Raw genomic sequence first — 15,496 nt, forward strand, 5'->3', positions numbered from 1 at the left:
CGGAGGCTCCAGTTCCTTCCCTGTGACCCCGGGATAGAGCACCCTGGGGCGCTTCACTCGTGAGTTGCTTGGGGGAGGCTGCCCCATTTGGGGGTTAACCGGCCATCACAACCCTCCCCGACAACCGAGGGGCGCCCTCTGCCGCGCCCCGTCCCCCGCGGGGCAGCCCCTCGCAGCTCCGTCTTCTGCTCTAAACAAGAACGGGGCCCGCGTCCGCGTTCACACGGAAAATTATGCCGGCTCCAGCGGCGCGTAAAATTGATGTGAACCGAACGAAGTGGGACCGGCGTGATCCTCCCTCTCTTGTCTCAACAGGGGTTTCGGCGCGTTACACAAGGCCGAGCTTGTCTCTTTAAGGAGACATTGGACCCTAATTAGTCCGCATTCCTGGCGCGGCCGCCGAGTGAGGGGCCGGGGGCGTGGGGGTGGAAGGGGGGGGTGGGCAAGGGGACAAGACTCGGAAGGTCTCCCGACCCGTCTCGAGCCTCACCGCCCCTCCACCCCCTTTATTTTGCCGCCACCACCGGCTCCAACCCCCCGTTCTGAAGATGTAGCCGGGGCAGCAGCAACAGCAGCCGCAGCCGTCGCTGCTCCCAGGCCCACGTTACTTTGATTGACAGCTGAACAAATGTTTCCCCGGTTCGAACGCTCGCGCTAAGGAACGTCAGCCAAGGCGAGGCTCCGCCTTGGGCGGGACATCTCCGCCCCGCCCCCGCCAACTCCATCCCGTTCCGATCATTGGTCCGAACCGCGGACGACGCCCGGCCCCCACGTGGGATCCAGCCCGGCCGGCTCCGCCCCCCCCGATTCCCTATTTGTCAGCAGGGAAATGATGGGCAGTAACACAGAACGGCGATTAATGTTCAGCCATCTCTGATTGGTTGCTGGAGACGCCTACCGCGCCGGGGGTGGGCGGGGCGCTTGGCGAGCGCCTGAGAGCGGTCGCGTGGCCAGCCGGTGCTTGTAGTCCATCCGCACACGAATCCTCAGCCCCGGTCGCCGGGGGCGGACTCCATCTCCCGGGATGCTCCGCGGACCCGCCGCGAACGGTTGTGAATATGTATCAGAATGTTAATGATTAGCTGCTGCTAAATTTGGTCAAAGAAGTCACCTACACAGAGCGTGTTGTTAGAGCTGTTCCGAGCGGGTGTTTGGGCTGTTGGCTGCTTTCTTCCCCCTCTCACACACTTGTATATTATTTTGAGGTGGTGTTCGCAGAGTTTGAAAGGAGAGAGAATTAAAAAAAAAAGCCGCAAGCGTTTCACTCTTTTATTTTTATAATCCCCTTCCACTTGGGGTTTAAAAAAAAAAAGACAAGAAAACAGGAAGGAAGAAAATAAGGAAATGAGATGTGGTAAAAGAAGCTAAAAGGTGTCTGTTAAAAGAGCGTGGCCGTGAAGGGAAAACAGCTCCAGAGAAACCCGAGGCGCCGCCGGGACCTCTTCCGAGCCCGAGGAGTCGGGGTCGGCCGCCGCTCGGCGACAGGAGCGCGATCATTCATTCGGAGGAATAACAACCAATTAAAAGACAAATAAAAAAAAGTTTGCCGTGGGACGCCGACGAGCGAGCGAGCGAGCGACCGAGCGGGCGGGCGGGCGGCCGCGCTGCCGGCGGGCGCAGGGGCGCGCGCCTCGCACTTGCCCGGCCCGGGGCTCGGAGCGCCCGCGCGGGGTCGGCGGAGGGAGCGCCCGGCCGAGCGGCGCCGCGGGAGACACGCGCCGGACGATGCCCGCGGCGGGCCAGTGACGCCCGCGGGGAATGCGGAGCGGCCCGGCCGCCGGCACCCAGCCGCCGCCGCCGCGCCCCGCCGCGCGCCCGCCCGCGTCCCGCGAGACCCGGCGGGGGCCGGGACCGCCCGCGCCGCCCCTCGGACCCGGCCGGCCGCCCGCCCGCCGCGCCCGCCGCGCCGCCGCCTCCTCCTCGGGGCCATTAAAGCCAATGAGCCGCGCGCCTCTGCCCAGCGCCGCGCACTAAATCGGCTTGGATGATTCGCGACCTGAGCAAGATGTACCCGCAGACCCGGCACCCGGTGAGTGCGGCCGCCCGCCCGGGGCGTCCCCGCGGCGCCCCCTGCGCGCCGAGTTGCGGCCGCCGGCCGGAGGGGCGTGGGGGGCCGCCCGGACCCCGCGCCCCGCGCCCCGCTCGGGGAGCCGCCCGCCCGCCCGCGCTCGCGCGCCCCGGTCGGCGCGGTGGCCCTCGCGGGATGGCGGGGAGCAGAGAGGCAATTGAGTTGTAGCCATTTTCTTATTGTTGTCTTTGAAGCCCGGGAAGGCGCGCGGAGCCGGGTGTCGTCCCCGCGCCGCGGCTGCTCCGGGGGGGCGCGAGCGATGGAGGCGGCGCGACTCCGCGCCGGGGTGGGGAGGGCGCCCTCGGCGGCGGCGGCGGCGCGGCGGGGCCGGCGGCGGCTCCGGAGCGCGGGGCCCCGGGGAGGAGCGAGCCAACCTGCCGGCTCGCCGGCCCCGGGCGAGGGGCGGCTTCGACCCCCCGCCCCGACCTGACCGCGCCGGACGCCATGGCCTTGGCGCGAGTCCCCCCGACGGGCCAGTTTCGATTCCGGGTGGGGAGGGAGTGGGCGCGGCGGGGAGACCCCCCGGCGCCCCGAGGGGGCTGGGGAGGGCAGCGGGGCCTCACACCCTCGGGGTCCCGAAGGGCGGGAGGACGCCGGGGCCTGCGGCCACCCCGAAACCAGCCCTTGCCCGACTTGCGGCCGGGTTGGGGGGTTGGGGGGGCAGTTTTAATCGCTCTTTGCGGGCTGGCGCGGTGACACCCCCAACCCCCGCCCGCGGCGCGTGGTCTCCTCTCTCCATCCCCCTGCCTCGCCTGGGATGTGGGCTAATTAAATATTTTATTATTGTTCTTTAGGCACCGCATCAGCCTGCTCAACCCTTTAAATTTACAATTTCCGAGTCTTGTGATCGGATTAAGGAAGAGTTTCAGTTTTTACAAGCTCAATACCACAGGTAACGATATTGACTTTAGCTGATCCTCCTGTTTGCTTAGCTCTTGTCTACTCCCCCCACCCCTCCCCAGCACGCCTCTTCCCCTCCTGGGGGCGGGGGGGGGGGGGGACCACAAAGGTGGTATTTTTTTCCTTATGGGCAAAAAAGACAAGCTTTTAAGGCCTTTTTTTTTTTTTTCTTCGTGGGCAGGTGTAAAGAAATCAAGTATTCCTCCCTTCTCCCGTAAATTTAAAAAAAAAAAAAAAAAGACAGAACAATCGAAACTGGGGAGACTTGGAAAACGCTGAGGCCAAACTTTCGATATTGATTTATTGGGGCCAGGAGAATGGAAGGTTGGGAAGATTCTGGGGCCTTTTGACTTCCTGGGTTATTACTCGGGCTTGATTCCTTCTCACTTCTCTCTGCCATTGCACTGAAATACCAAGAGCTGAGCGCCCTGAAAGTCGCAAGTGAACGATTTCATTACTTTTATGCCGAAAAAATTCTGTCGTATTTAGACAGTTGCATTAGACTTAGAGTGCTTTTGAAATATTTTTCTTTTGCCGACTTTTTAGTGACATGCAATTCTTATTTCATAAGTGCAAGAACCAAAACAAACCACTGAACCCGATCTACACTTTGCCCCCTTGGTGGTGGTATTCAACTTGTCTCTGTTTTGGAGGGAAAAAATAAGACATCATTCATAAGACAAGCTTGATTCATATTTTCATTAATCTCTTCTTGGAACATTAAAGGAAAAAAAAGCTTGTGACGTTCTGGGGGATTTATTGGCGCTTGACACCTAGACATTTTTGATGTTTATTTCCTTGTTCCTGTATTATTAAGTGAATATAGAGAATATTCATTTCTTGATGAGGTTCTGGAATTAAATTGGCTGTCGGATTTTTTTTCTTTAACACAAACAAAACCCTCACATTTGATCCTTACTGAAAGGGCAAGTCCAGGCTGGTTCCAATCCCCCTTCTCTCTCCTTCAATAATGAGAGTGGTATTTAAGATAGTTGATTTGGCATTCTGGAGGTGATGATTTAGAGGAGGGGATGTGTATTTACATTTGAAGGATGGAAGTCAAGATCTGCATACTTAGATTTTCTTCTGTCTTGAATAGCCTGAAGCTGGAATGTGAGAAACTCGCCAGTGAGAAGACTGAGATGCAGCGGCATTATGTCATGGTAAGAAAACTGTTCCCGATTCTAAGTGCTTAGTTGGGATACCAAAAGCAAGAAAACATTCAGATTGCTGGAGGCTGCAGGACAGATCACAGTCGCGGTGCCTAGTGTATTTGAGGTTGTGGGAATGTGACCATTAGCAACCCGTAATTCCAGGATGTTATAACTTGCCTCTGAAAACCAGCTTGATCGGGATTTTCAAAAAGTTCTGTTGCATGGGGTATAATTTTCTGTGCTTTGTTTTTATAGATTTGGAAAAATATATATATTTTGTTCGGAGTCATATGCAAAATGTTTTTGCTAGTGATTTTCTCTGTTGTTTTATTAGTCTTGTTCCAAACAGTTTTAATCAGTTTTTTTCTGTAAGATTTTATTGGGTTTTATTCATTCTTCAGGAATGATGTAGGTAAGAAAAGACACCAGACATCACTTCAATTGTTTCCCCACTCTTTGTGTTACTAGTACACGTGTATTTGCTGGTGTTTTGTGTGTTTTCAATGTTTATAGTGTTACATTGATTTGAGAAGTGTTGTACCCTCCAGTATAACTTATTTGTTCTGCCAGAATTTCTGTAGCCTCAGTTATATATACTTAATACATGTTCCCCCCCCAAAAAAAAAATCAGATCTACTTTTTTCAGAAGTATTACCAAGCATATTGTTATGCTTGCTCATATACACTCCAGAATAATGCATTCATTTCCTATAAGACCTTTCTCCTTTGAATGTATGAACATGAGCAGTACCCTGAAAAAGAGAAATCAGACTCCTGAAGTAGTGTCATCCTCACCTTTTTGAGCAGTTCTTTCGAAGGATCAGCATCCGTATGAGGCAAGTTTTTGCCATTAAGTTGCCTACTGTGCCTAGGAATTAGTTTGTATGGTACCACATTTTTATTGGACCTTTTTGGCGTAAATCTGCTTGTTATGTGTAAAGGTGCTGTGCTTGAGCTTGATTTTCCTAGTTTTTTGAGTTCTTAGAGTCTGTGTCTTAAGGTAGCTCTAGTTTAATCTGCTATAGATAATAGAGTGATCCTCCTGGTTTAGCAGGATAGGTGCTGTGGAAATTTTGGTTTGGGCGACGCTTTTTTATTTGTTTTAAATGCATGTGGGGGATTTTGAACAAGCTAGGAAGATTGATGAACACAAAATTAATTGCTTTTCCTTTTTTGACAGTATTATGAGATGTCCTATGGGTTGAATATAGAAATGCACAAACAGGTAAGTTATTATTTCTTTATAACCATTTTAAATGACAGTAATAGCATGCACTTTAGATAGAAAATTGTATGTTTTGCAGTTTTATTCTGCACATTCTTGTGGTTACCTATGTTTTAAGATACTGAAGAGAGTGCTATTTTTTCAGGTGTGGCTCTCCATGTTTTTGCGTATTGGCATAATTTTTATCATTTAAAAATGTGATTTAAAACTGAATGTATATTAAACTTCATGCATTTTGAAAAGCACTGACTGAATTTTAAAATATATCTTGTCCTCTTGAAAGTTAATTTATGTATTTTGGGTTTTACAAACTTATAAAACAGCTTCCTCTTGGAAAATATTAAAAACTAAAACTGTAAATTGTGTATGTAGTCTTTGTTGGCTCAGTGTGAAAGAATGGTTAGAAGGTGAGCTGAGAGGATCAAAATTAAATCTGTGGAGCTACAAAAGAAATTGATGTAAAATCCTCCTACCAGTCCCCAGAGGCTACTTAGTTGGGTCTTACCAGGAACTGTGATTGTTATTTCCAAAATTTGTAGAGTAAATGAAGCTGATAGGAAGATCTGATAAGGTTCAATACTGGGTCTTGTAATCTAGACATTAGTTCAGCCAAAATGAAAAAAGAAAGATAATGATTAGTCAGAAAACCTTGAAAGGTATGACTCAAACAACCCTTCTTATAGGAGATTGAATAAAATGGTTTGGTTTGAGTTTCCTAGATAGAAAACAGCATACATATATAAACCGTTGTTTGGCAGAGATAATTCCTTTAGGAGACATTTATTTTTAGTGATCTAGTGAAAGTGCTTCAGGTGTCATCAACCATTTCAGAGTAGGTGTGTGTCTGTTTACTTGCTGGGAAAAGATGAGGGAAACTTAAAGCTTTTCATCGTTATATTTATGGTAAATGTCATTACCTTTTAAGTTTAAAAATATGAAATGACCACATATTATTAGACTTGCACTATTTATGGATTCCTTTTTGGTTATAATTGCCACATATTCAGAATCTACTCAGATAGTAGATCTTTAAAAGATGACAGACAATAAAAGCAATCGGATAGGCTGGGCTTGAAAACAGAAAGTTGGAAAAAATGAGTCGTTACACTGAGGACTTTTTATTTCAAATACTTTTTGCTTCATATGCTACTTGTTTTTGTCAATATTAGCATTACAGTAGAGCTTTCTGCATGTTAAAATTAAGTTTTTATTTTGTCAGCTTAGCCATTTCTATTTAGATTAGTAATGTAAATATCTCCTGCTGAAACAAAATCCATCAAGCTTATGGATGGACTCTCCCTAGCCCTACCTTACAAGAATAAATTATATGAGAGATATTGTTTCTTATCCTCATTACATGTCATTTCAGGTCTGGATCTTGTACATGTCCCTTTTTTTTTTGTCTTCACCCCACCACCCAAGATTAATTAGTGTCTTTTAAAGATTGGTCCAGATGATTAATGTCCCTTTATTTCTCCTTCTGTATCTTGTTTACCTTAACCACTTAATTTCCAGATCTTTCTACCATTTAGATTTCTAAGAGGCACAGAGCTTATATTTGGCTGTTTGTCTTCCTTTTGGTGGGCTTATGTGAGATCCCTTAATTTTACACATTTTTATACTGTCATCTTGTCCGGCTGGCCTCAAAAGCCGCCTTTTTAAAATTAAGAATGGAGTACATTTTCCCTTTTTTTCTCATGCTTTTAAATTCAATCATATCAAGAATCCTGAAGGCAGTTTATCACATTATGAAATACAGACAGCCCTGCAAACCACCTACTTATTATATTTTCTTTCTATCCCCCCTTAAGCACAGAGGCATATCTGTCTTTATTTGTTTTCTTAGGCAGACAGCCTTGGTTCCTCTTGGCCTCTCTTCCAGATGCACTCACTGGATACCCTTGTAATGGAAAGCAGCAATAATGCAGGGAAGTTGCCCTGCAGCATAATTGGGCCTAGTTCTCAAGATCGGGTTAGGCTTATTCACTTATTAGATTTGTGTCTCTAAGGGTTCAAGAGGAGGAGTCCCCGGAGTCCCAGGAAGTACCCTAGTAATTGGTGGCCCTGATATTTGAAACCTTTGTGTATTTTTCGGTTAACGCTCTTCTTCTTTTTGGCTGCTGCCAGCCAGAGAGTATTTATTTTTAGAGAAATTTTTCATTGGAACAGAAAATGATGGCTGTGATGGAGTCATGACTCTGTGACTTAGCAAATTGATAAAAGGATAAAAGCACAGAGCAGTGACAAACAGGGTGGGGGTTGTTGGTATTTAGGTTCCTCCCTTTTCTGTATGTTGCTCATCTTCAGTCACCCTGTGTTGATTCTGATAGAGAACTATAAAGTGAAACCTATGGGGAATTTGTCATTCTGAAATGAAAGCTAATGTAATTAGTACCAATTAAAGTACATTTAGTAAATTGGATTTAATCTTAATTAAGCCTGCATAATGTTGCCAATTTTTAACAATTATGTTTGAGAACATAATTAATTTAAATTTTGGTAACTGAGTAAATAGCATTAGTCTGGTAGAATTAGTAGTTTGTTTTTTTTTTTAAAGGGAACTCAGTGACATGACATGGGATTAAAATATAAAATATGTATCTAATTTCTTCTAATCTTAGTTGGATCAATAGAGCTGAGCAGATGAAGCTTGGAGGAAAAAAACCCAGAAAAGTTAAGACTCGGTTGTTGTAGGCTATAATGTGAATTGATGTCTTAAGTCCTAGCTTCAAAGTGAAGATGACAAATGGGGCATAGTTAGAATTGGCACGTGTTTTATTGTGATGTCTTCATAATAGAGCTTTTTAAAATGAAAAAACATGGGCCTTTCCTCCCTAAAGAGTTATCTTAAGTGGGGGGGGTTTTGTTCTTTGTTTTAGATGGGACAGTTGGCCCACAGCTTAGTTGATACTTTTTTTGCTGATTGTTCCTCTTTATAAATACAGCTTGGCTTCTAAATGGGTCAGTGACTGTGGGCAGAATAGGGTGATGCATGCAGTCGATAACATTGCTAAATGCTGTTTGTTCCCATCCTTCACCTGTAAAACTGTAATTAAAGAGGACCTCCCTGATTTAATCTGACAGCAGCAGTTACCACTTTAAAAAGTGAATATTGGATGCAGATTAGGAACAATAGCTATGGGAGTGAATTCACCCTGTAGGGACTGTAAACAGAGATGAACATAACCACATATTGAGAACATCGCATGATTTCCTTGTAGTTAATATTCTGTAATGTGAAAGTCTCATTGCTTTTAGAAAAATTTAGCTTAGTATTTGATCTCTAGAAGCCAGAAAGAAATCTGCAGCACAATCTAAAAGAAACTATTGCACATTTATGTTTGTTTCTATGTGTGTGAATGTTTTTGTGTATATATACACAATAATTTTTAAAAATTGGACTAAGAAAGTGTTTTCAGTGCAAACCATGTAAATTTTATTACGAGGCTTGGGCCTCAACGATTTGAGTGCTGCTAAAATATTAATTGAGTAGAAATGAAAGGGCCTTGCCAACTGATAGGATATCATAATCATAGCCTTTCTGGTCGATGGTAAATGATGATAAATGACGTTAGGAACCTTTTAGCAAACTGTAATAACTACAAGGAGGGAAGCGGTATGGATTTGCATTATATCTGATACCCTCTAGTACCAAGTGGATTGCCAATACTGCTTGTTTAGCATTTTCTAAGGGCAATAGGATATTGATTTCTGACTTACAAGGAACAGCTCTATTTTCACCATTGAAAAGTATTGCAGGTTGTTAAGAAGAAATTGACTTGAAGAGGCCGACTGCTGCCCATCATGGAGCAAATAAAGCAAAACTGCCGAAGCATGGTGGAGCAGTGAGACGGGCCCTCAGCAATTTGTTGCTATTAATTTACCATGCTCGACAGCAAATCAATCGGCATCTACTTCATCTGCTAGAGAAAATGCTGTCCAGGGCAGATAAAAGGCTCGGCATGGTACAGAGAATAGACTGGATTGGCCAAAAGGAGGCTGCAGTTAATGTGTAAATAAGTGAAATCAAGGCCACTGTTGCCGAGGAAGCTATTGTTAATTAGGTTGGTGCTTCTTAGTCAACTATTTTAGAAAGCAACTGAGGATTTGGGGAGTAAAAAGAGATTTATTGAAGTTGTAATGTATGACTGGCATAACTTTCCAGCTTTGAGTGTACTTAATTCTGGGGTGCAGTAAATTTATTTGGGGACAATGCTTACAAAGAAAGTCAGTTTGTTTAAATTTCTATTTAGACTGGCTTTCCCTTAAGAAAACTTTTTTGAACATTGCTAATTTCTTGCACATCTCCTGTCTTAGATTATATATGCTTGAGTTGGAGGAGTTAGATGCAGGAGTAGGTGTTTGAGAATGTAGGCAAAAATGTGTCTGTTGTGTTCTTACAGTGACTTTTTTTCCAGAATTAGATGTGATTTTTGAACTCTTCTATAATAACGAAAATGAATTATTATCAAAGGCAGTGTCCTACTTGAAAACAACTAATAAACCAATCAGAAGCTGGCTGACAGTTGTCTTTTGCATGAATATTAGGCAGTAATAATCTAGAGGGGTAAACAGTGGGCTAGTAAATCGCAGTGATTACAAGTAAAAGTTTGAAGACTGCATGAAAGCTTTAGGAAGAGCACATTCATGCAGTGGAGGGCAGGGGCAATTCTTGTGTTTCTCATTAAGATTTATAACTACCTTTTAAAATTTAAGATTACTTATACTTCCATAGTAATCCACAATAAATACTAATCAAATGGAGGTTGTTGGTTGGGTTCCCTTCTCCCCCTTTTGGATATTTTGGAGTAGAAGGCCAACTTTAGTGCTATTTTGTAAATTTAGATATATGTAGATTTTAAGTTAACATCTTTCCAAAACAGTGAGAGGGTCTATCATTCGGGCAGTTGCTAGCCAGGTGACAGTGCCTTAGGTAGGACCCATGGAGCTGTTTTACTTGTCACTGGGATCTTCCATGAAGCTCTTGAGGAGGAAATGAAGCCTGTCAGTGTATGAGCATAATAGGAGTATTGACTAGATGATACGGGTGTCCCCTTTTTCTCTTCTCTCATGCGGGGTTCTTCATTTTCTTTCTTGAGGTTTCAGAATAGCTGACGATTTTTCACTTAGAGTGGTGATTGTTAAGTGGCACTGGAAGTTCCTTTCAATGAAAGTGAATATGTTTTTTATATATCTGGCACTACTTACCACTCATCTGAAAACATTGTCAAAATTCTTTTAATTCTCAGGATGATCCTAAGGAAGAGATTATGTCCAATCAAAGGGTGATTAAACAGGATCAGTTATGCATAGTGATAATAGCTATTGGACATTGGATCCCGAACTTCCCCTTGACTTTCCCTGAGAGGATTATTCTTATGAGATGGGTCTGCCCTGGTGATTCAGGCCCCATTCATTCCTGGAATGGAAGACTGGCTTAGTTCCTGGTTTGTTTTTGAGTCACTGAATGTTGGGTTCAGACACAGAGCTCCTGGGGTGTCGGGATTTTTTGCAGGTCTGCCTAGAACAGCAGATCCAGGCTGCTTTCAGCAAGTGAGGGGCAAGGTTGCTAGGTCCCCTTTCTCTGGCATTTCCCACATATAGAGCCAGAAGAGCTGCTTACTTGCTTACTGAGATGGAGTGTGCTACCTCCCTTTAGGCAACCTGTTTCTCATTTGTTTACAAACTTGCTCTTCCATTTTAACTTTTATCTTATCCTTGTGGCTTCTGAAACTATGCCTAAAGACAAGGGGCTGTTTGTTAATCACCATCTTGTGGGTTTTTGAAGGGGGAAGCTGAGAGAGGAAAATGTGATGTTTTGTGGCCTCTTTGTAGTTCAGAAAGAGGTTCTTAGATGCAGGAAATCACACACAACTCCAACTTTTAAATGAAAGCAAGTATTTTTGCTTTCACTGTTAAAAAATTTTCTTGTTAGCATTCTAACGAAGGGGTATTTCCTTCTCACTGTCCCTTAATCTCCTCTGAATATTGTTTATTTTTATTTATTTTTTGCTGGGCAAAGTTCTTTGTATCCTATGTAATATCCTATGGACTATCCCATTAGTTCCAGTTGGACTAATGGACTGTGGAATGAGACCTACCTTTTTGGGTGTTTTTTGCCATCTCAGGAAAGAAAATGTAGGCACCTGCGTGTTTTCACATTCCTCATTTGGGCTTTCCTTTCCTAGAATTTTACTACTTTTCAAATGTTTTCTGTGTTATAGAATAGGTAAAGACAACTGTGAATTAAAGGTTTAAAGTGTGCAATTAGAAGTTGTTTGTGTTTGCTTTTAATGAGAACATTTTTTTTGCCTCTGTGACTAGATAGTCTGGCTTATCACTTCAGGACAGCAGCAGGGTATTGGCTGGCTGCAGGGTGAATGAAAGGGATGTGATTTTTAGCAGGCACTTACCTTTGATCTCTCCCCATACCCCACCTTGAGAAACTCTAGCACCCCTGCAGCGGTAACGGATTTGGTAGTCTTGTGGCTAAGTTATCAGTTTTACAAGTTGGACTGTTGGAGGGAAGCAGAAAGCAGTGCACTAAGGAGGGGACAACTGTTTGTACTGATAATGACAGTTTGCAAGGTTTAGACTTCCTTGGAGCTAGTACACTTGTAGATTTCATGAAATTTTTACTCTTAGGAGGGAGGGGTCTCATAAATTTTAGTCAAAAGTGAAAGTTAAGAGTTGTTTTGACTTTTGCTTTAGTAATAACTGTCAGTGGTAGTTGCCTTAAAGGATTTAGCTGGCATTCGTCAACACAAATCTATATCCTTTCTCTTTTCTTTGAGTGAACCCAGTGTTTGTGCCAGGCTCTTGCTGTTCTTTACCACTGAGCCAAACTCCTCAGCTATAGTATGTAACCTGTACTCCAGTTAGAGGGACAAAGGGCCAGGCATGGATTTTCCTAGCTGGAACATAAAGGAATGTGTTCCAAAAAAAGAAATATTTCCAGGTGTCCTCTAGGTACTGTGTCCTCTGGTGAGTAGGTCACTTTGTCATCATTGTGGAGGGAACTTCTGCCTTTCATGGAAAGAAGGAATTGACTGCTCTCCTGACACAGGACTTGGGCTCTATACCTGACCTGGCTATTGTGGTGTCCCTTGGCCCCTACAGATACCAGGTGTTCACAGCAGTTTAGGCAAGTGGGAGGTTGAGCAGAAGGAAGGTGGACATAATGACTTTCAAATTTTTTAGCAAGCTTCATTTCTCTTATTATATATTTTCATTATTCTAAGTAGAATTCTGTTCTTTGTACATTTTGCTTCTCTAGGTCTGTCGATTAGTTTGGTTAAAGAATTTGAAAATATGAGAAATATAACTAGAAGGAATAGTAATCGTAGAAATTACGAGCCACAGTGCTTTGTAACACCCTTTCTTTACTGAGAGCTTAAGAAATTTTATATGTTCTCCTTAATCTTCCTGATGTTCCTGTAAAGCAAGTAGCACGCTTGGATCCATGTATTTATTTAAATAGCTTCTGTCAGTGGAGTACCCGACAGTTTGCCAAGCAATGTCATTCCACTGGCCTCCTTGAACAGATGACACTGAGGCTTAAGGGCTTAAGAGACTAGCCCAGTGTCACAGTGAGGGATCAGTATGCAGGCAGGGAGACCAGGGTTCCTATGGGTCTGCTGAAGTGCCCGCCTGATGTTGCAATGCTGGAGTCACTGGTAAAAAAGGGAAATGTAGGTTTCTTGACTTCACTTCCAGGTCTCTCTTCACTGGCCAGGCTATTTCTAAACAGAAAATAGTACACTTGTTTCTGTGATGTTCTTGGCCTTGTTTAACTGGAGGAGCATGGAGCTGCTCTTGGCTGTCAAAAGAGGTGTTACTGTGTCATCTCTACTAGACATCTGATCTGTGTGTTTGTGTGTGAGTATCCAGCCCCCTTCTTTCCCCTCTACCCTTCCAGTGTCTGGGCCTGCCCAAAAGGAGGAGAGAATCTGAAATTAAAATATACTCTAGCCGAGATTTACTTTAGCCATCACTTAATAGAACTGAGTGTTCCTGAATTCCTGAAGTCTGCTGTGCGCATACATACACTATGCGAAGTATAAACTTGTTTCTGCTGCTCTCTTCCCCCCTGGACTGTCAGCTCCACAGGAATAGGGGTGTTTATTGTTGTTCTCTGCTGTGGTCCTGGAATTGAGAGCTATGTCTGTCAAATAGTAGGTGCTCATGAAAGATGTGGTGAATGAGGGAGGATTATTAGATGCAAGTCAAGCTAGCCAAGAAAAGTGTGATTTTACATTTTGAAGGTTTTATTTGGGTTACAGGATAACATGCTAAGCTTCCAAGGGTAGTTAGGCCTGTGGTGTACCTACTTGTTAAGTTTGTGAAAAATGACAGCTGAAAATGGGAAGTAAAGGCAACTACTTGGTGTGCCTTTCAGGGCCCCATTAGGATAGTTAAAGTAGAATAGATAGATTTTAGCATTTTGAATCTGCCTTTTTAAAGATGAAAGCATGAACTCTCCCTAACTGAATTTAAAATTCAGTTTGAACATGACTATCACTAGTCAGTGTGTATTTGAAGAATTCTTTTACTATTAATAGATATGTGTACATGTGGGTGGGAAGATATTGATCTTAACTATACTGTGGTGTGTTTAGCTAACTTCCTGCCAAATAAGTGAAAATGCAAGCTTCTGTCTCTTTTCAAGACACAAGAAACTTTAAAGATGTATTTTTAGTGGTATAGATGGTATAATGTTAAAAGAATAATCATAACAGTATGCAGTTTTAGAGAATTACCTTGCAGGTGGTATTTCATATATTCTCATAACAACCTTATGCAATTATAGTATTATTTCCATTTTATATATGAGGCTGAGACACAAAAGAAATTAACTTCTTGAGATCAACCAGCCAATAGCCAGTAAAATGTAACCTGGTATTGACTCCAGGTTATTGGTGTATGATAGAGATTTCTGCCATATTCCAAATGCTGTGTTTAGGACACTTTCTAGTCCTACCACTAACCAGCTATATTAAATTTTTGGTACTTTAACTTTTCAGGATACTTTTCTCAGCTTAAAATTAGAATGTAAGTGAATGCTGAGAGCTCTTTTAGTCCTTTGGTCTAAAATGACTTAAAATGGTTTTGGTTTATTTTCTGTTTCTCGATGACCAGAAATTGAGGTTATTTCTTTTGAGTATCATTTTTATGTTTTTAGTTTTCAAGAGTTGTTTTTTTTTTTTTTAATTCTGAAATTACCCAATGAAACTAGGTATAGAATTTTATATTTTATAATACTTTATCTTTTACAAGGTGTTTTCTCATTGATTATTTAGCCTCAATAATGTTGATAAGACATTTTCCCCATCCTGGGGCCTCCCTGGTGGCCTAGGGTTAAGTCTCAGCTCTATCACTGTGATTGCCTGAGTTCGATCCTTGGCCAGAGAGCTAACCCACATGGTGCCGCAGACCTCTCCTGTCTGGCCTGCTGCTCCCCCTTAGCAGTATATTTCAGTAAATCTGCCTGCTCTGCTCCCCACTCTCTGGTGAATCCTCTCACCCCTCGCCCCCTGCATCTGTGGCCTACACTCCAGCTCTTCTATGCAAAAATGCATAAATAAAAATCTTTAAAAAAAATTTTTTTTTTCCCCAGCCTGTGAATGAATAGAATAAGACTCAGACGTTAAGTGACAACAAAGTTAGTGGATGGTTTAGAATTCACTTAATTCTCTTGGGGTCAGCATTCAGGATAAAGTCATGTTGATGCAGAACTATAAGAGCAGTATTATAAAACAAGATATATGTGTAAAGTTAGCGATGCTTTTAAGTGATCAATTTTTATGTCCTTCCTTTTGCATATATTAGGAAATAGCATCATACAGTTTCTGAAATTGTGAGTTACAATGTAATCCAGTTAATTTTCTCCCAAAGTGATAAGCCATATGTAGTAGTTTATTTTCTGTTGTTAATTAGCTCCTGGGATTAATTTCCTTTCTGAATCCAAGGTAGATGTCAGTTTCTTAACCTCATGGTGCTTATGGTAAAGTAGGTCTGTAAACTTTGTTACAGTAGGCTTAAACTTTCCAGTCCTTAGGCCTCTTGCATTTTCCTTTCAGGGATCTGTTGCTTAGGGAAGGGTTGGACTTCTTAACTTCGTTTATGATAAGTTAATTGTAGGTAAATTTA

The 15,496-nt window shown here is 43.4% G+C and overlaps 1 protein-coding gene across 12 annotated transcripts in view; it reads left to right on the plus strand.

Moving 5' to 3' along the window:
• Positions 1 to 1,984: 1,984 nt before the first annotated feature.
• LOC311174500 (transducin-like enhancer protein 4) overlaps positions 1,985 to 15,496 on the plus strand; it is a gene marked incomplete at both ends in the record, with an annotated part of 130,982 nt that continues 117,470 nt past the window's right edge. For all 12 annotated transcript variants that reach the window (XM_084238941.1, XM_084238945.1, XM_084238946.1 and 9 more), the window contains 4 exons: positions 1,985 to 2,029; positions 2,863 to 2,960; positions 4,068 to 4,131; positions 5,303 to 5,347. In XM_084238941.1, coding sequence (XP_084095067.1) covers positions 1,985 to 2,029; positions 2,863 to 2,960; positions 4,068 to 4,131; positions 5,303 to 5,347 — 252 coding nt within the window. The remainder of the gene's footprint in view (positions 2,030 to 2,862; positions 2,961 to 4,067; positions 4,132 to 5,302; positions 5,348 to 15,496) is intronic.

This window comes from Talpa europaea (genome assembly GCF_964194135.1).
Source record: "Talpa europaea genome assembly, chromosome: 7".
NCBI lineage: Eukaryota > Metazoa > Chordata > Mammalia > Eulipotyphla > Talpidae > Talpa > Talpa europaea.